This window comes from Mesoplodon densirostris, chromosome 11 (assembly GCF_025265405.1).
Source record: "Mesoplodon densirostris isolate mMesDen1 chromosome 11, mMesDen1 primary haplotype, whole genome shotgun sequence".
Classification (NCBI taxonomy): Eukaryota; Metazoa; Chordata; class Mammalia; order Artiodactyla; family Ziphiidae; genus Mesoplodon; species Mesoplodon densirostris.
The window spans coordinates 64,644,372-64,664,130 of record NC_082671.1 but is presented as its reverse complement, the minus strand read 5'-3'; the positions used below and the strand labels follow the sequence as shown (position 1 = coordinate 64,664,130).

The 19,759-nt window shown below is 55.1% G+C and overlaps 1 protein-coding gene across 1 annotated transcript in view; it reads right to left on the bottom strand.

Moving 5' to 3' along the window:
* The window catches only part of KIAA0930 (KIAA0930 ortholog), a 40,269-nt gene extending 20,858 nt beyond the window's left edge, over positions 1-19,411 (bottom strand). Inside the window, exon 1 of the mRNA XM_060112030.1 lies at positions 19,275-19,411. Within this exon, the coding sequence (XP_059968013.1) occupies positions 19,275-19,338 (64 nt within the window). The 5' untranslated portion in view covers positions 19,339-19,411. The remainder of the gene's footprint in view (positions 1-19,274) is intronic.
* Between the last annotated feature and the right edge of the window lie 348 nt (positions 19,412-19,759).

Here is a 19,759-nt window from a genome sequence, read left to right as displayed (position 1 = left end):
CAGTGATGATGGCTCACATCTGCCCTGCACTCTACAGTTTAGAAAGCCCTTTCACCTGTTACCCCTTCACGGCAACTTGATGAGGTGGGGATAACCTCAGTTTAGTTTAAAACCTCAGTCTTTGGTTTAAAAATAAGGCAACTGAAGCTTGGGAATCCAGTGGCTCGATAGCATCTGGGGCTCAAACCCTGCCACTCATATTCTTTCCAAGGCCCCAGATGTAGGCATATGCATCTGAGTCTTCAGCAAGTCTTCAGCAAGACTTCAGCAAGTCTTTTTACAGTAGTGATGTCAGAAATCACTGATCACAGATCACCATGGCAAGCATAATAATAATATTCAAATCACAGAGGGAGCAATTCTACCTAATTTGATCTATTAATTTAACATGACCCAATAGAAAATGCCAAGAGAATGTTTTAACATAAGAACAGCCAGGAAAATTCAGAGTGATGTGGGATCATGATTATCAGATATTAAAACATACTAGAAAGCGAAATCCTCATGTCACCATCAACACAAACTACACAACCCTTCCGTGTTGCAAACAAAAAACCCACAGACTGTTGGCTGCCTGTCCTGCCACGTGGACGAGGTCGACTTGAAGGCCGGAAATGGGCCAGAGAGAGCGGAGATAGGAGACGGAGACAGCGGGGCCCCTCAAGTCCTTAGTACTGGGCATTCCTAGGCTTCTGGAGGCTTTAGTTTTCAACTCTTCTACAGATTGTTAGCCAAAAATTTTATTTAAAAAAAATTTTTATTGAAGTATAGTTGATTTTACAAATTTGTAAAAAATTTACAAATTTTTTTATTGAGGTAGTTTCAGGTGTACAGAAAAGTGATTCCGTTATATATACATGTCCATATATATGTGTATATATTCTTTTTCAGATTCTTTTCCTTTATAGGTTATTACTAATACTGAGTATAGTTCCCTGTGCTATATAGTAGGTCCTTGTTGGTTATTTTTTAAATTTTTTAAAATTAAAAAAAAAAATTAAATTATTTATCTTATTTAGTTTTGGCTACATTGGGTCTTAGTTGAAGCACACAGGATCTTTGTTGAGTCATGCGGGATCTTTCGTTGCGGCATGCGGGCTCTTTGTTGTGGTGCACGGGCTTCTCGCTAGTTGTGGTGTGTGGGTTTTCTCTTCTCTAGTTGTGGCATGCAGGCTCCAGGGCGCGTAGGCTCTGTGGTTGTGGTGCGCGAGTTCCAGAGCGCGTGGGCTCTGTAGTTTACAGCACACGGGCTCTAGTTGAGGCGCGTGGGCTCAGTAGTTGCGGCGCGTGGGCTTAGCTGCCCCGCGGCTTGTGGGATCTTAGTTCCCCGACCAGGGATCGAACCCGCGTCCCCTGCACTGGAAAGCAGATTCTTAACCACTAGACTGCCAGGGAAGCCCCTTTGTTGGTTATTTTAATAAATTTCTTTTTGTCTAAGCTACCATGGATTAGTTTCTTCACTTCTAACCCTAAGAAAGAACTCAAGAGTCACCCAACTTTAAGGAAACAAACCAAAAACCCTCCCTTAATCCCACATCACCTCTAGCTACTGTCTCACCAGAAGCTGTCTCCAGCGCAAAGTTTTCAGTCCTCTCTTACTTGGACAGATATGTTAAGTTACAGATTTGTTAGATTCTACCACTGTTTTCTGGTTTTGTTTTTTGCTTTCCTGCAGAACTCTCTGACTTCATCTCTGCATCGTTTCACTGATTCTACCTTTCAATGTACCTGGAATCCAACCACTTCTCACAAACCACTCTGGCACCAGGGCCAAGCACCACCATCTCCCGCCTCTATTCCTGCCCAGCTCCCTAACTGGTCCCCATGCTTGAATCAGCTCCGGCCACGCCCCTGCCCTCAATCCTCCATGAGGCTGACGTCCTCACCTCCCCTTGGCTCCTTTCTCAAACACCTACCTTCTCAGGGAGGCCTCCCCAAACCACCCTGTTTAAAATTGTAAATCCACCCCAACAGTCCCTACCCCACTTCCTGCTTTATTTTTCTCCATAGCACCTATCAATCTATAGCATCATATATTTTTTACTTATCTTCTTTGCTCTCAGTCTTTCCTGAGTTCAGGAGCCAGCAAACTTTTTCTGTTAAGGTCCAGATAGAAAATAGTTTAGGCTCTGCAGACCACACGGTCCTGTCTCAACTACAAAATCACCCACAGCGATACATAAAGACATGGGCATGGCTATGTCCCCATCAAAGTTTATTTACCAAAAGAGGCAGCAGGCTGGAGGTGGCCTGGGGCCATCGTGTGCTGGCACCTGCCTTACTAGAACAGATCTCTTTTCACAGAGCATTTTGCCTCTTTGATCGTTTTGTTCACTGCTGTACACCTAGCTCCTAGAATAGTATTTGGCCTATAGGAAACAATAAATATTGGCTAATTAAGTGAATAAATGAAATGAACCGAGTGATTAATGAAAGCAAGGTGGTACTGGTACACAATTAGATCAATAGAACAGAATAGAAAGTACAAAAGCAGAATGAAAATACATGGTAATTTAGTTTATATAAATATTCATCCTTCCAATCAGTAGGATGAAGACAGTTCTTCAACTGTTGCTCTTGGAACAACTGGCCAGCTGAGGAAAAAGAATAAGGTTGGGCCCCTGGTCATGTCAAAACCAATTCCAAAAAAGAAGAACTTCTGATGCCAAAAGTAAAATCATAAGAAAATCAAATAAACCTTGAGTGAATTTTTAAATTCTCTCAGAAAGGGGAAAGCCTTTCTGAGTAGAACACAAAGGCTGTCAAAGAAAAGAATGATGTTGAAAAACAAAATCCAAAAGAAAACAAGAAAAGACAAAAAATAAATAAAAGAAAAATGGAAAGAATGATAGATAAATCAAACAACATAAAATATTTCCATAGGAAAAAAAACCCCACACAACATAAACAAAGGCAAAAACAAACACCACACTGGAAAAAATCACTGGAACTCTTAAATGAGGGCGAATTTTCTTAACAAATAAGTTTCATATACTGCATAATAAAATGAAACAGGACAGAAAGGCAAAGGAAGATATAAGTGTCTTCTAAGACAGGAAACTATGCTCAGCTTCACACAATTAGAGATATGTAAATGAAAACTGAAAAATTCTATTTTTCACCTATCAGATGTGAAAAAATCAAAACACCTGACAACATTCCACGCTGAAGAGGGTGTGGAGAAATGGGGACTTCACATCAGGCCGCAGGATAATAAACTGATGAAATCTGTAAGGAGAGAGCTGGGCAACAAAACCACAGCTGCTTCTCCCTTTGACCCAGCAGTTCCTCCCCTTAGGGGTTTTTCCGACAGTCTTCCACCCGCCCGTGTAAAATTCTGTAATTCCTACAGCACTGCTTACAAAGTACTGGAATGGTCCCATCAACAGGAAAGTAACTGAATAAATGAGAGATCATTCACAGAATAGGATACCGTGTAGCTTTCAAACACGAATTGAAGCAGCTCTATCTGTACCGCTAAGGAAAGATCTCTAGGGTAAATGAAGCGAGGGAAAATATGAGGAGCTAACAATATTAGAGGTTTTTCATATAAAAGTGAATCGTTCATAATGACCCAAGTGCTTGTGGGGTGAGAGGCTGGGGCACTGGGATAATGGAACCCAACCCTCGGGGCTGTTCGGAGCTTTTAATTAGTTGATACCCCCGGAGCCCAACCAGGCTGCCACTGAGCAGGGGCCCAGGGTCAGCAGGTGTTAGTTACATCGTTGCCAGTGTTACCACGGCCTCTGGAGAGAGGCCAGGGAGGAGAAAGGCGTCTTGGCCTTTTCTCTATGACTCTTCTCAGACATCTGAATTTTGTGCCCTGACCATGTTTACCTATTCCAAGAGTAACAAACATTTTTAATCACAATAAAGTTGCTTGGGAAAATGCTTATGATAGAAAGCTAAAAAAAAAAGAACAGCAAAAAACAAAGAGCAGGCCACAAAAACTGTACATAATGCTTGAAGGAAGGAGATTGCTTTTTTAAAAAAAATGCCTAAGAAGAAAGGCTGAAAGGAAGTTGAACCCAAACGCCCATAGTGGTTAGTGTTGAGAGTGGTGGAATTACAACTTTTTCCTGTTTTTCAAACATTTGGTAGTGTATTAATAATACGCTGTGCATCTAAACAGCACCAAGGACTCACCGTGTGCCAGGCGCTGTGCTAACCACCTACCATCCTCACCTCGGCTGCAGCTGGTACTTGAACCCAGCCATCCACATCTTGCTTAAGCTGAAGCAAGCATTTACGGAGTGCCACCATTCAAGGCTGGGTGCTCAGTGCTGGGCGGGACGGGGAGCAGAATCTAGCACGGACGCTGCCTACCTGGAGCTGAGGGGGAGGAGGATTTATCAACAACTCACACAGACAAGCAGGACGCTGCCTCGTGAGGGTCGGGAGGGCAGGCTGTGTTCCCTGAGCCTGCACGACGGGCGCTGCGCCTCGTTGGGGCATCAGGGAGCGTGCCCTGAGGAGGGGAGTTTCCTGGTGGGGGGGTGGGAACAGCATCCAAGGTCCTCCTGGTGAGGCCGAGACAGGGAAAGGGTCCAGAAGCCAGGATGCCACGTGGGAGCCCGAGCTGTAGAGGACGTGACCTCACAGGGCCTCCTGGCTGGGTTGGGGGCTTTGTGTTTATCCTCAGAGGACCGGGGACCCCTGAAGGGTTTGAGACAGAGTCTCTGCTGTGGGGAGAAGGAAGGGGCAGAGGAATGACCCACGGCCTGTAGATGCCCGATGCCCAGCCCGTCCAAGGGCCACCTGGGCCAAGGGCCCCGAGAGGGACCTCCTGAGAACCGCCTCGGCTCAGCCTGGCCCCTCCCAAACGCTGGGGGTCAACTGGCCTCTTTGGGGAGAGTCCAAGGCAGCCCTTGGCCGCTTCCGCCCCAGCAGCCAGGGCAGCATGAATAGGCTTCTGTGGCCCCTCAATAGGCCTTTCATCAACCCGTGCCTCTCAGTGCCCCTCGTGGGCTGGAGACCCTCCCTCAGGGCACAAAAGACAAAGAAGCTGTCCAGGGAGGCCCAGGGCTGCCCTGATGAGGCACTTGGATGGAGAAGTACTGGTCAGACGGGTCCCCATGTGAGCAATCCCACAGGCCAGGCCAGTCCTCCGCTCCAGCCTAAGGGAAGCACAGGGTCTCAAGGACGGCAAAGTGGCCAGGTCAGGAGAGCCCACCACCTGCCTGGCCCCCTTCTTCTCCAGGAAAAAGTCGAGCCTCCTTCCCCAGATGAGCCAGGCCCTCCAGACAGCCCCTCCAGTCTGCGCTGTGGTCCCCCATGCTGCAGCCCCTCCCTTCATCCCTAACCAAACACCCTGCGCGTCCTCAGGCCACCACGCCCCTCACCATGGAGTCTTCCTGGGCCACACCACAGGGCCCTAGGCCCGTCCCAACCCGGCCTGTGCAAGTCAGCTTGGCCATCACGTCCCTGGGGCCTGTTCCCACCACCCGCCCCACGCACCTCCCCTGACCCACCTGAGCCACTTTACCTCATTTGATCTTCACAAAGACCCTGTGAGATAATGTTACTACCTTCATTTAACTGATGAGGAAATCGAGGCTCAAGGTTTGATTCACTTATCTGATGTCGCACTGCTGGCACGTGGCAGAGCCAGACCACAGCCCAGAGCTGCCTTCTAAGCCTGTCACACGAACACACTCATGTGTCCCTTCCCACCATGACAAGGCACCTCACTGGCAGGGTGACCAGGTACCCACCATAGGGCAGGGCCCACAGCGGGGAGTCTGTGAATGTTGAACAAATAACCACGTGACTGCACTCCGGTTTTCCAGTTTACTCAGACAGCACCACGGAAGCTTTGAAACCCGAAGCCACTGTCCCTTCTCACAATATGCGCAATGTTGCGAAACCCTTAAAGTGCTCCTACTGCCTTCAGGTCACCCCATGAGGCCCTCGGTCCCGGTTACCCAGCAAGATCACAATGGGAGTTGGCACTGGAATCCAAGTCAGGTTCAGCACCCACTCTGAGCCTGCCCCGTGCCGGGCATCACCTGAGGCCCCAGGTGCAGTGAGAAAACAAACCCGGACCCCGATCTCAAGGTCACTTTCAAGGGTGGGGCTTCAGTTCCCACGGCCCACAGTTCCCAAAAGCAATCCCCTGCATTCTCCAGAACAGCAATGCCTGCAAACCCCTGCAGCCCTGCGGCCACCATCATAGGACTGCGGCCACTTCGCTCCCCACCAACTCTTCCCAGGGGGCTTCGATCTTGCCTAAGCAGTTATCAGGCCAAAACAGGAGCTCCACATTCAAATTCCCATCTCCTAGGAGCTCGTCACTGACGTGGCCTTATTCAAACTCCTGACTCACTGCTTTGCTCTGACACATAAACGGGCCTCCAAGACGAGGTGCCGTTCTCCTGAGGGGTCTTCGGTGGACACCCACACAAGGTGCCCCAGCCCCGACAGGAGCCGCCACCCAGCCACCGCAGCTCCCACCTCCCGCCCGCCCTCACCACCTTCCTCGGCTGCGATCGCCTGGTCACAGCCCTGATCACTGCCCTGGTCACTGTTCCACCTCCTGTTGCCCCGGTCCCTGTTCCACCTCCTCCTGCCCCCACCCCCCCACGCCACGCAGCACGAGGCGCGTGACAGAAGCCCAGAAGCCTGGCCAGCACCGCAAGAGGCTCACAGCCCACCTGTTCCCACCACTGCGCCAGAGCAGATGCTGAAACCCAGCAACCCCAGGCCATGTTGGTGCACCCATCCTGGCCCACGGACCAGGCTCAGAGCTGGGGACCAGGCACAGCTGGACCAACCCACCCAGTGAGTCCAGGCGGAAGGTACTGTCTTGCTCACCGCTGTGCCCCAGCACCTACTCCTGCAGGCTTCGGGCTCCAGGCTGACGTTTACCAAGCGCTTCCAATGTGCCAGGATGCAAAGCTGACGACACACCGAGTGAAGCTAGGATTCAAGTCCCCCTGCCCCCGGCCCCTGGGCAGACCCAAAGGACACCTGCCCCTCAGGTGTTCTACCTTCAATGTCACCTAGCAGTCCCTCCAACGCCGCCCCCCCCCAGGGGCCGCTTGTCTCATTTCTCCTCGCTCCTGGGGTCTTGGTTCCCTTGCTCAATTCCAGCCGTAGCTTCTTCCACAGGAACGCCCACTCCCGAGCCTGCCTCCTCTTTCATTTCCCTCCTTTATTCTCGCTTCTTCTAAGACTTCCTTCTCTGTGACAACCAGGGGGTGGGGTTCTTCTTCATACACTAGACCGGGGCGAAGCCACATGGAAAAAAAAGGCGCCAAATGCCTCTCCCTGGAGAGATGGATGTCCAAGCATGAGAGGGACAGGCCACAGCCTCGAGTCCAGGAGAGCTGGGCCCAGAACCCAGATTGACTACCTGGGACGCTGAACAAGGGCCCTCCCCTCTCTCAGTGTCATCTTCTTTGTCTGCCAGCAGGGGTGACACCCCCCTTCACCACAGGCCGCTATGGGAACGACCCAGTGCTGGGCCTGCAGTAACGGGGCGGCAGCCGGACTTGCAGGGAGGCTCCCAGACACGTGCCCCGCCTGAGATGATGCCATCCCCGCTCCCTGCGCAGCTCAGCAGCTCCGGCCTTAATGGACTCCTTGGGGTTTGGGGTTTGCCATGCGGAGCAGGAGCGGGACGAGGGCTCCCAGGAGCTGAGCAAGAGCTGATGAGCCCCGCGGGGGGCAGCTCCCTCCTCCCCGGGTCAGGAGGAAGCTGGAACGCTAGGCCCCCACCTCCTGGCAGGGGGCGCAGTCTTGGCGACCACCCGAGGCAGCACCAGCCACCAGATGCTGTGGATGGACCTGCAGGCAGAGCTGGGGGGCTCGGCGGGTATGAAAGCTACAGCCCCGAGTGTGACGGTGTAGCTCTGGGTGGTGGGACGACCGGGTTCTTATTCCCATCTCTGGGCTGCAGGGTGGCGTATGCAATTCTTCCTACTTCTGCTTCTTCCTATTTCGTCTCCGTTGTCGCTGAATCAGAGCACAGAGTGGCACTGACCTCCCTGAGGTGCAGTGTAACTGGCCCTGCTTTTCTCAAGTGGCTCAGTTTTAAGCAGTAATGCCTGTGGACTGCTGACCACACATCCCAGAACCACGGGCTGAGAACAGTGGTCGTCATCCTTCCTCTCCCTATTTTACCCTAAGAGGAAACTGAGAGCTGGAAGGGGGAAGGGCCCTGCCCACAGAGACTCCCACAGGTGCCCTGGACTTGACCCAGGGCCGTCACCTGTCACAGGCAGCCTCCGTGACACTCTCTGATGCTCTAGGTCTGGAGGCTGACCTCTGCCCGAGGTGGACTCAGGGCAGTAATCAGTCCTACTCTGCCAGGAGAACGGAGGCCCAGAGAGCTGCAGTGACTTCCCCAAAGTGACACAGCATTCAGGGAAAATTAATTTCTGAGTCTCCTCTGCCTTCTTCCCTGCTCTGTCTCTGCCCAGGTGGGACCCCCTGTGAGGACTGCCCCGATCAAGGGCTACCTCCCCAAGAAATGACCACCCCCTTCACTCAACAGATACCAACCCATCGATTCACCACCCACACTCCCCTCACAGCCCCTTTCCCTGGGCCTCGCCCCATCAGTCCTACCCTGAGCTGGCACAAGGGATGCAGAGCCAGTGCCAATGACCCTGCAGGGGACCCCAGGGGATGAGGGAGAGGAAGTCACACACAGGAGGCTATGCAGCATCACAGGACTGATATCAGAAATCGGTACAGGTGCCGTCAAGAACAAGGGTGGGGGGGCCCAGCTGATCCTCTCAAGGGGTCAGGAAAGGGCCAGACGGGCCCTTGAGCCGAAAACTGAGAGGTGAGGCTCCCCTGACAGATGCGGCGACAGAGTGGCAAAGTGTGGAGGAGCCCCCCGAGAAGACTCGCACGGCTGGGGCTTAGCTGTCAGCAGGGCCAGGTCGCGAAGGATCTTGAACTCTGACTTGTAGGCCTCAGAGGTTTTTAGGGGTGTAAGCAGCAGAGTATGACAGCCGGGAGTGGTAGCCGTGGTGGGACAGAGGACCAGGCGCGGGGGCTGGTGTAGTCCAGCCCACAGGTGACCCAGGTTGGGGTGAGGGATGGCTCAGGGCAGACAGAACTCGGCCACAGCTGGAGGGGCAGGTGAAGAAGGGCTGACCCTTGCCCAGTCTTGGTCAGGCTGAGCTCGAGGTGACACACTCTGGGGAGACGGGTGTCCGAGGGCAGTCAGCAGTGGGGGCTGGTCCAGGGAGTGTCTGGGCTGGTCTGTGATGGGTGTGGGCGGGGTCAGGGGGCAGCATGATCGGTTACCCTCTACCCACCTGCCCCTACCATCTCCCGGGGAGGCTCTCAGCCCCGGGAAGCAGGGCCAAGCCCAGTCCAGCTCTGCATCCCCGGGCGCTCAGTCACTACGGCCTGCACGAGGGAGGCAACAGTGACTACGGTTACCTAAAAATGTACTGAAAGAGGGGTGGAGGTCGCGGGAGAGGTGAGCAATCAACTGGCACGAGGGTCTTGGGTGGTGGTGCGGCTGCAATGGTGCCCGTGAGCAACGTTCCAGAAAGAACGAGAAGGCAGAAGCCCAGGCCCGCCTCACTCGAGGTCCCCGTCACTCTGAGCCTCCATCCCCCTCTGTAAACAGGGACAAGACCCGCGCAGGATTCCACTCAGCAGCTGTGAGCACCAGTTCGGACGCGGTAGAGCCCTTTGTAGAAGTCGGGCTTTTCCCTGCTGATCTTGGTAGTACACGTTCCTCGTAAAGAGCGGTTTGTGCTCTGCTTTTCTCATTTGTTCTGTCGTTAAGTGTTGTCCCAAGTGTAGACAGTCTAGAGTCAAAGCACGTCCCAAACCAAAGGCTTTTTATGCTAAAGATAAACAGCGACAGCACCTCCAACTACGGGACTAAAAATTAAGCCCCTCTCCTTTTCACTTTGCCAAGAGACATTTCTCACATATCCACTGATCATTCAAGGGAGGCAAAGAACATATCCTTTAAAACAGGGGTCCCAACCCCTGGGCCACGGACTGCTGCCGGTCCGTGGCCTGTTAGGAACCGGGCCGCACAGCAGGAGGTGAGCGGCGGGTGAGCGAAGCCCCATCTGTATTGACAGCCGCTCCCCATCGCTCGCATTACCGCCTGAGCTCCGCCTCCTGTCAGATCAAGGGCAGCATCAGCTTCTCGAAGGAGCGCGACCCCTACCGTGAACTGTGCGTGTGAGGGACCTAGGTTGTACGTGTGAGGGACCTAGGTTGTACGTGTGAGGGACCTAGGTTGTACGTGAGGGACCTAGGTTGTACGTGTGAAGGACCTAGGTTGTACGTGTGAGGGACCTAGGTTGTACGTGTGAGGGACCTAGGTTGTACGTGAGGGACCTAGGTTGTATGTGTGAGGGACCTAGGTTGTACGTGAGGGACCTAGGTTGTACGTGTGAAGGACCTAGGTTGTACGTGTGAGGGACCTAGGTTGTACGTGAGGGACCTAGGTTGTACATGAGGGACCTAGGTTGTACGTGAGGGACCTAGGTTGCTCGCTCCTTATGTGAATCTAATGCCTGGTGATCTGCGGGGGAGCTCCGGGGAGTGGCTGCAAATACGTCTTATCATTAGCAGAGAGGTGTGACTGCACAGAGACCATAATAAATCAGTTGCTTGCAGACTCATATCAAAACCCTCTCAGTGAGTGGCAAGTGAAAACAAGCTCAGGGCTCCCACTGATTCTGCATTATGGTGAGTTGTATAATGATTTCATCATATATTACAATGTCATAATAATAGAAATAAAGTGCACAATAAATGTAATGTGCTTGAATCATCCCCAAACCATCTCCCCACACACACTCTGGTCCATGGAAAAACTGTCTTCCACGAAACCAGTCCCTGGTGACAAAAAGGTTGGGGACCGCTGCTTTAAAAGACTCAGGCTAACCGGGTATTTGTTTTGTATCCCATCAAACACAAGACTCCCTTTTTAGGGACTTCCCTGGTGGTCCAGTGGTTAAGACTCCGCACTCCCTATGCAGGGGACCCGGGTTCGATCCCTGGTCAGGGAACTAGATCCCGCATGCCGCAACTAAGAAGCCCGCATGCCGCAACTAAAAGAGATCCCACATGCCACAACTGAGGCCCGGCGCAGCCAAATAAATAAAAATAAATAAGTAAATATTAAAAAGGTGGTCCCTCCCAAGTGAGCTGATGCTCATCCTGCACGGCCTGGACCGTGCAGAGGGTCCTCCCCACGCTGGGCAGCCCCTACCTCGGCCCCCAGACACCCTGACCCCTCGTCTGCAGGTTCACCAACTACCTCTCAGCTCCTGCTGCAGCCAGCTGGGCCCTGAGGGGCCTCCTTGTGCTTCTCTCCCCCCGACACCCTGGCCCGGTCACCGCACATGGAAAGTAAGGACACCCTGCCCTGCCCCCAGCGGGCCTCGATCTCTTTACCTGAACCGAGACAACAGGCGGGAGGGCCCATCAGGCATTCTGGCTCTGGTGCTCAGTCTGCCAGGGCCCTCTCTGAGCTTCACCTACCTGTCTGCACAGCAACAGTGACAGGCTGGTTGAATTCTGTATCTTTCTTGTCCATCTCGGCTCCCCCAGGATGGCTGTGACCCTGAGGATGTTCTGCTGCCCAAGCCAAAACCAGGAGGTGGGGAACAAGCTGCCAGATCAGCCCCGACGCCAGGAGGGCGCGACGTCAGGCAGAGGGACGTCAGGCCCGCTCTCGGAAGAACACCTGGCCCAAAGCCGCGCAGCAGCAGCAAGAGGACAGACTGGAGGGCTGCCGATCACACCCAGCACTGTCTCCCCGCCCACGCTAGCCCCCGGAGGGTAAGAGCCAGGACCAAGGCCTGCACTGCACCCACAGGGCCTGGGCACAGGCAGCCTGGCACCCGTGCTGATGCGGGGGCCACCGTCTGCTGTCCCCGAGGCTGGGCGGGCAGGGGCCGCCCAGAGCTGGAAGTGAGAGGGTCTTGGAGGGAGGAGCAGCCCGGGCCACTCAGTTCCCAGGCCTCCCCGCCCCCAGCTGCAGGACAAAGGACCCCTGCCTCCCCCGCTCAGCAGGCAAGCCTGGAGTCCCAGCGAGAAGACAGGCCTGGAGAATCACCAACCAGCGGGCACCCGGCCCCAAGCCCCGTCTGAGGCTGGATCCTCTCTCAGCAGCTGGCACACCTGGGTGCCAGGAAGCCGTCACCCGCCACTCACCTTTCTTCCTGTTTGTACCAATGCCAATGATTCAGAAAGTTTTCCATGGCACTTCCATGATAGTCCAGTCGTTAAGAATACGCCTTCCAATGCAGGGGATGCAGGTTCGATCCCCGGTCAGGCAGCTAAGATCCCACAGGCCGTGGGACAACTAAGCTCACGCGCCACAACTACTGAGGCCACGTGCCGCAACTACAGAGCCCGGGCGCTGCAACTACTGAGCCCACACGCCACAACTAGAGAGAAGCCCACGCGCTGCAGCAGAGGATCCCGCATGTCGCAACTAAGACCCGACACAGCCAAAAATTTAAATAAATAAATAACAGAAAGTTCTCTGTGAGTTTGGTAAACATCTGTCTGCCACCTGCCACATCCACCTATGGTCCTAGTCATGCCTTGGGGGTCAGACAGCAGCCTCTAAGAAATGGCCTCCCAGGTTGGCAGCCAAAAGAAGTCATCCAAATGAAGAAAGCTTCGCACAAATGAAGAGGCCCGTTGCAAGCTATTTATAAGAGTGAAAAACTGGATCCAAGCTAAGTTTCCCACAAGACAAAACTGATTAAGTAAATTATGGCACATCCACTCAACTATCCTGTATCATTTAAATAATGTTTAGAGTTTGAACAACACTGAAAATGTTTTAGGAATTTTAAGTGAGAAAGCATGATTAAGAAACTTTATGCGTAGAATATCAAGTATTCTTTAAAGGGGCTTTAAAAAGATTGGAAAGCAAAATGCTGCAAAGTTAATAGTGTGACTGCGTGATTGGGACTATGAGTAATTTTTTTCCATTCTTTATATTTTCCAGTTCCTATATTGTACATGTAACTTTTTTTTTTTTTTTTGCTGTACACGGGCCCCTCACTGCTGTGGCCTCTCCCATTGCGGAGCACAGGCTCCGGATGCGCAGGCTCAGCGGCCATGGCTCACGGGCCCAGCTGCTCCGCAGCATGTGGGATCTTCCCAGACTGGGGCATGAACCCGTGTCCCCTGCATCGGCAGGCGGACTCTCAACCACTGCGCCACCAGGGAAGCCCATGTAACATTTTTTAATTGGAAAAAATTTGTCTGGGGATTTTGATGCTGTTTTTTTTTAACAAGCGTCCTGCTCGGGGCTTCTCTGCAGTGGCCTCATGGCTCGGCTGGTATTCCTGAGCCCGCCCAGCCCAGTGAAGGAGGCAGATGTAAATGAGCCAGCGCTGCAAGGAGGGGGCACAGCTTGTGTGAGGCCTCAGGGCAGGGGCAGAGCGGGCACTGGCGCCCAGGCCAGGGGAGGGGGCAAGGATGCCAACACAGCTGATGGCCCTCTCGCTTTGCCAAGAATCCCTGCAGCCATGACCCTCAGTCTCCTTAGAGTGCGAGGTCCAGCGTCCTCAGCGTTCTCTGGAAGGATGCAGAGTCCCTGCCCTGTGAGAGGACCACACCGGCAGCGGCCCGGGTTGCTCCAGCCCCAGAAACGGATAGAGGCCGGAACCCACAGACCTTAAAAATAGGCGCAGGAACCGAAAAGAGACACCACTGCCACTCTAAACGGCCACACTTCCTCCCCGCTGCAGCCCCAGAACCAGCTCTGCCTGCCTTGGGGACGGAGGGCCCAGGGCCCCAGGGGAACCCAGAAAAACTGGCCCCAGCCACTGCAAAGCAGTCTGAACTTCAGAGCTTGAATCCAACGCTAATTCCATGTGCGGGCACTGGGCCAGATGTTTCTGTCCTTTATAACAACAACAGCATAGAGGGTCAACACCGTGCCAGGGCTTGTGCTGGGTCTGTTCCTGCCGCATCTCCTGCAGTCCTCACGGGGCGGCATGAGGCTGTGCCTGTCACTTCTCAGACAATTTCCATGACCCTACAGACTTTGTTGTCTCCACTTTACAGATAAGGACCCAGAAACTCCAAACGGTGGCGTGCTTAGGCCCCCGGTCTTCCCTTCCAGCCACACCTCCCACGAACATCCCCCGCCCACCACTACGCCCAGCTACACTGCACCGAGCAAGACAGAGGGCTGGGCCGAGCGTGCAAGGTCCTCTTCCCGATTCACCGGGTGATGTCAGGTGCCTGGCACGTGTAGGTGTTCAGCACAGAGGCGAGGCTCACAGGAGGGCAGTCTCCCCCGTACTCCTCTGGCTCACTCCAGAACTCTCTGCAGGATGGCTACTGGCACCTGACATGCCTCGGCTGGAACCCCAGGAAGCCCAGTTCTGCTACCTCCCAGCTACGTGACCTTGGGTGAGTCACTTTCCCCTCTGAAGCTTGGTTTCCTCATCTTCAAAATGGGCTGATAACAGAACCTGCCTCCATAGGAGGTGCTGCTGCAGGTCCAGCGCGGCTGGCACACGGCACGTGAGCAGCATCCCTGGTGCTAACGGCCTCTCCAGTGCTGGCTGGTCCACGATTCAAACACCCGCCAAGCTGCCAAAGGCCAGGCCAAGCGAACACCAAAGTCCCAGCCGGGCATTCGGAGCCCCAAACACCGCTCCAGCCTCAACTCCCACAGCCAGGCTTCAAGCCTCCCTGCTCCTCCAGGCAAGTCCTGCCCACCCTAACCCCCTCTCAAAGGCCACGCCTGCACAAACCCCCCTGGTCGGCCAAGGTGGCTCCCTTCTCTGTGCCCCTCACAACCTCTCACACCTCGACTTGGGCCCTTCCTCAGCCCACCTCGTGCCAGGCAGCTGAGCACACCTATGGTGGCCAGGCCACACGCACCCGAGGACAGGTGTGAGGGCTTCACCCCTGCTAAGAGCTCAGACAGATTCTGCCACTTACTGGCCATGGGACTGGGGCATGTTACTTCACCTCTAAACCTGTGCTTCTTCACCAGGACAAAGAGAGCAGTTTAATGATACCTACCTTAGAGGATTATTTTGACGATAAAAGGAAATGGTGAATGTGAAACACTCTTTTTGTCCCACAGCACTCCAAAGAGAGAGAAAATTCCCCAGGCCACCTAAAAGGGGGCGAAAGCCCAAGAATAAACAGCTCTAAAATGCTCAGCCTTGGGAACTTCCCTGGCAGTCCAGTGGTTAGGACGGGCACGGGTTCAATCCCTGGTCAGGGAACTAAGATTCCGCAAGCCAGCCGCGGCCATGGGAAAAAACAATACAGTAAAATAAACTGAAAAAATAAAATCAAATAAAACGCTCAGCCTAGGCAGGGCCCAAAGACAAGCAGCACGGGGAAGGCCCCTCCACTCACAGTGCCCCTCCGCCACTCAGACCCGGGTCGTGTCCACGTGACTTGACCAAACGCCAGGGGCGTGCTGCCCCTGTTGAAGGGAGCCTGCCCACACAGCATGCGTGCGCTGACGTCCAGGGCCCATTAGAAGGCCCAAGCCCCAGGAGGAAGTGTCAGGCAGGCTATCTCCACGTTTGGTCCAGACGTCTGCATCACACAACATTTGGGCATTGGACCACCTGATTCTTCCCAACTCAGAGATTCTGGAGCCCTGCTCAGGCCGCCTCGGCCATCAGCCTGGCTCACCTGTTACCTGGAATCACAGGCAGTTTCCTGTGGATAAAACACCAAAATCCTGCTCAAAATCCTGCACAGCCCTGGCTGCTTTCAGCAGGATTTTTACTTCAGCCAAGTCACCTGTGTATCTGGCTCTCTCTCCCCACTCAACTGCACCCACACCCCATGCAGCACAGATCAAGGCTGATCCCCCCACCTGGCACAGAGCAAGTCCTCAAAAAAATGCTTCTACTGCAGAGGCCACAGTAGACAAGATTCAAAAATCAGGTTTGCATCTCCAAGATACTTTTCATCATGCAACCAAGAGACAATGCGGGCAGGGAGAAGGGGGTAGTCGCTTTCTCTCATCTCATAGACAGACACTGTGACTCAAATGATAACAGCGGGACTTCCCTGGTGGTGCAGTGGTTAAGAATCCGCCTGCCAATGCAGGGGACACGAGTTCAAGCCCTGGTTCGGGAAGATCCCACATGCCGCGGAGCAACTAAGCCCATGCGCCACAACTACTGAGCCTGCACTCTAGAGCCCATGAGCCACAACTACTGAGCCCGCGTGCCACAACTACTGAAGCCCGTGCACCTAGAGCCCATGCTCCGCAACAAGAGAAGCCACCGCAATGAGAAGCCCACGCACTGCAACCAAGAGTAGCCCCCGCTCGCCGCAACTAAAGCCCGCGCACAGCAACGAAGACCCAATGCAGCCAAAAATAAATGTATAAATAAATAAATTTATTTTTTTTAAAAAAGAGGGACTTCCCTGGTGGTCCAGTGGCTAAGACTCTGTGCTCCCAATGCAGGGGGCCCGGGTTCAATCCCTGGTCAGGGAACTAGATCCCACATGCTGCAACTGAGACCCGGTGCAGCCAAATAAATAAATAAATAAATAAATAAATAAAAGAAATGACAACAGATTGTCCAGGGTCAAGCATCTCCCCCAGTGACTCCCTTCCACCTTCAAAACAACCTGAGGTTAGTTCTGAACAACCTAAGTTTTAATTAAACAACAACAACAAAAATCTGGGAGGTTTAAGTTAATTCATAAATGTAACAGGTTGTCCCAGCTGCCAAGTGGAGATGAGCAGGCGACATGGTGAAAGTGCTTTGGGGAGGGCATTCTGGGCTCACGCCTGGGTGCTCGGGCCAATGATTCTGTCCTAACTCTACCCTGGGCGTGAAGTCACTGTTTAGCTTGTCCCTCTCTGAACATCACATTTCTCATCTGAAAAACGAAAGAGACAGCAACTTGAGCCCTTCTAAGACTTTAAGTTTCCAACTTCCTTGCCCATCCACACCCTTCATTCCCCAGTCCAGAAAGTAATCCTCTCATTCATTTGCTGAGTGTGCCCTGGGGCTCTGCTCTGCATGGGCCCCATGCTGGGCACTGAGGAGGCTCAGACTTGGGCAATGCCCTGGGGGGGGTCACCTGCTAACTGGGGAGACAGCCACACAGACCACCAACAGTGCCACAGTTGTCCGTTCGTCCACCGGACGCGAACCCGGTACAAAGAGAGCACAGGCAGCAGGACAGCGGGCAAAGGAAGGGTCCCCCCGTGGCAGCATTAGCTCTGAGGCCTGAAAGGAGCCCTGCACGTGCTTGCAGGGCAGGTTAAGTAGGAGGTAGCTTTCCAGGCGCAGAAAAGAGCAGAAATAAAAGTGCAGCACATCAGAGCACTACAGGGACTGAGTTCTGAGGGGCTGGGGGTGGTAAGACGGGAAAAGCTTGTGCGTGAGGGGGAACTAGAGGCAGGAGGGGAGACACAGCAATAGTGCAACCACCAGGCTGTGCTCTTGGCCTACTACGGGCAGGTCCCTTCCCCAGATGCAGCGCAGTAGGTGCAGCAAGGCCTGGTTGGGACGTCTGGGGGGACAGGCACTGGGGTCACACTGACCAGGGGTCAATCCCAGCTATACAACTTCCTCGCAGGCTGCCCCTGAGCTAGTCTCTGGCCTCTCTGAACTTCAGGCTCCTCATAGGTGAAGTGGAGATAATGTTCCTATATCTGGCAAGGTCAGTATCAAATTGACAGAGCCTCCATAAAGCACTGGGCACATACTGAGTGCTCAGGAAATACCACGTGCTACAGCAAATTATTGTTCTTAGGGGGTGGCAGTGCAGGCTCCTGGGGGCAGGGACTGTCTAACAGGGCAGAGAGATGCTCAGAGGACAGTAGGACCGTGTTGACAGGGGAGTGAGGAGGGGTGCCCGGAGCTGCTGAGCAAACAGGGCTGAGGGGCCTGAGCAATGGTCCCTCCGACCCCTCCACTCTCAGACACTCTGTGCCAGGTGACAGGTGGCCTGCCAGGCCGGCATGCAGCCGGGCACACAGTAGGTGCTCAATGAACATGTGCTGAATGAATGAATGAGGACCCTTCCATTTCTGCTCGAAACTAATTAGTGACACCTTTTCAGAAGAGACCAAAGAACCTCTGTCCTCGTCCACCCCGGCCTGCAGACACCCTACCCCCACCCCCATGCTTGAGGAAAGCTTTGTTCCAGGGCAGGCTGGACTGAGACCGGCTGAGGGGGAGTATCTTGTACCAAATCTGCCTCCTGCAAAAAGGAGAACGCAAATTTATTTCCTCTCGTCTTCCAGCCTCCAGGGTGTGGCCTGCTGAGGGGCCTGGAATGCCTTGTGACCTTAGGTGGGGATGCGCTGGCTCTTTGGGACTCAGTTTCTCCAATGGTGAATGAAAGGGAGTGGGTCTGGCAGAATCTCCAAGGCTGACATTCCCTTCTCCACAAAATGCTGTCGCCCCCTCAGACAGCCCCAGCCCAGACTGGGGATGAGGGTGGGGCTGGGGGGTGGCTGAGAACGTGGTATGAAGTCATTCCCGCAGGAAGAAGGGAGGGGTCTTTTCAGAGAGAAAACGGCCTCCTCGGGCTTTAGTCTGAACACGATCGTCAATAGCCATCACTTCACGGAGACCCCACCTACACCTGGAGCCCCAGGCTCTCGCAAACCACACGGGGCACCTCCACCCCACGTCACCGGCCCATCTAGGACTTAGGGCCTCCTTAGAGCAGCATCACACCCAGAGAGGCGGCCGGCCCCGCTCCCGCTGCCAAGCGGGTGGGTTCAGGGGGCGACGGTCCAACAGGTCCCCAGTTAGAGCCAATGTGCAGAGAGAGCGGTGCGGGAAAACAAAGGCTTCAGGACGCCGGAGACCTGCCCTCCCGGCGAGGTGGGACGGTGGCCGGGGCAGCTGGCAGGGAGGTCTGCCCGGAGCCCACGGGGCCCCGGCCCTGCCATGTCGGGCTCCGGGTCTCCCCAGATCCAGCGCCCGCACTCCCTGCAGCGGCACTGAGGCCCCGGGGAGGGCTTCTTGGAGAAGGAAGAGGCCTGGCGGAGCCACGGAGGGGAAGGAGGGAGACGGGCAGACGCCTGGATGGACAGACAGAGGGAGACGCCGAGTGACCCGGGAGACAGACACACAGGGACGAGAGCGTGCCGGACCGCTCTTGGGACCAAAATCAGAGACGGAGACGCGGAGGCACAGGAAACAGCCGGACGCGGGGAGCCGGGGGCGTGAGGGGGATGCGACACGCAGGGAGCCCCAGAGACACACGCAGAGACAGAGACGCGCAGAGACACCCAGAGGCGCGCACATCCCGACGACGCGGCGGCCCCGGCCTCGACCCCGGCCGACCCCACTCACCGAGGCCGCAGACCTCGCGGCGCAGGCTGAGGCGGCCGCGCTCCTCGGCTATGGCGCGCAGCATGTGCTGCAGCGAGCGCTCCTCGGCCTCCGCGCCGCCCGCAGGCTCCGGGGAGCTGGCGGCGGCGGCGGCGGCGGCGGGGAGGGCGGGCGGCCCGGCCCGGAGCCCCGCGGGCGCGGGCGCCGAGGCGCAGGCCCGGCCCGGCGGCCGCGCGGAAGCCATGCCGGGCCCCGGCTCATCGCCCGCGCCGCGCCTGCGGGGGCCCCCGGCGCGCCCCGCCGCCCCCGCCCCGGCGCCGCCCGCCGCGAGCACCAGTGAAGCCACAATCCGCCTTTGTGCGCGTCGCTGCCGCCGCCGCCTCCGCCTCCGCCGCCGCCTCCGCCTCCTGCCGAGCCCAGTGAGGCGAGCTCACCTCCGCGTCGCCGACACAGCCCGCCCGCCTCCAGGCCGCCGCCTGCCCCGCCCCGCCTCGCCCGGCCCCGCC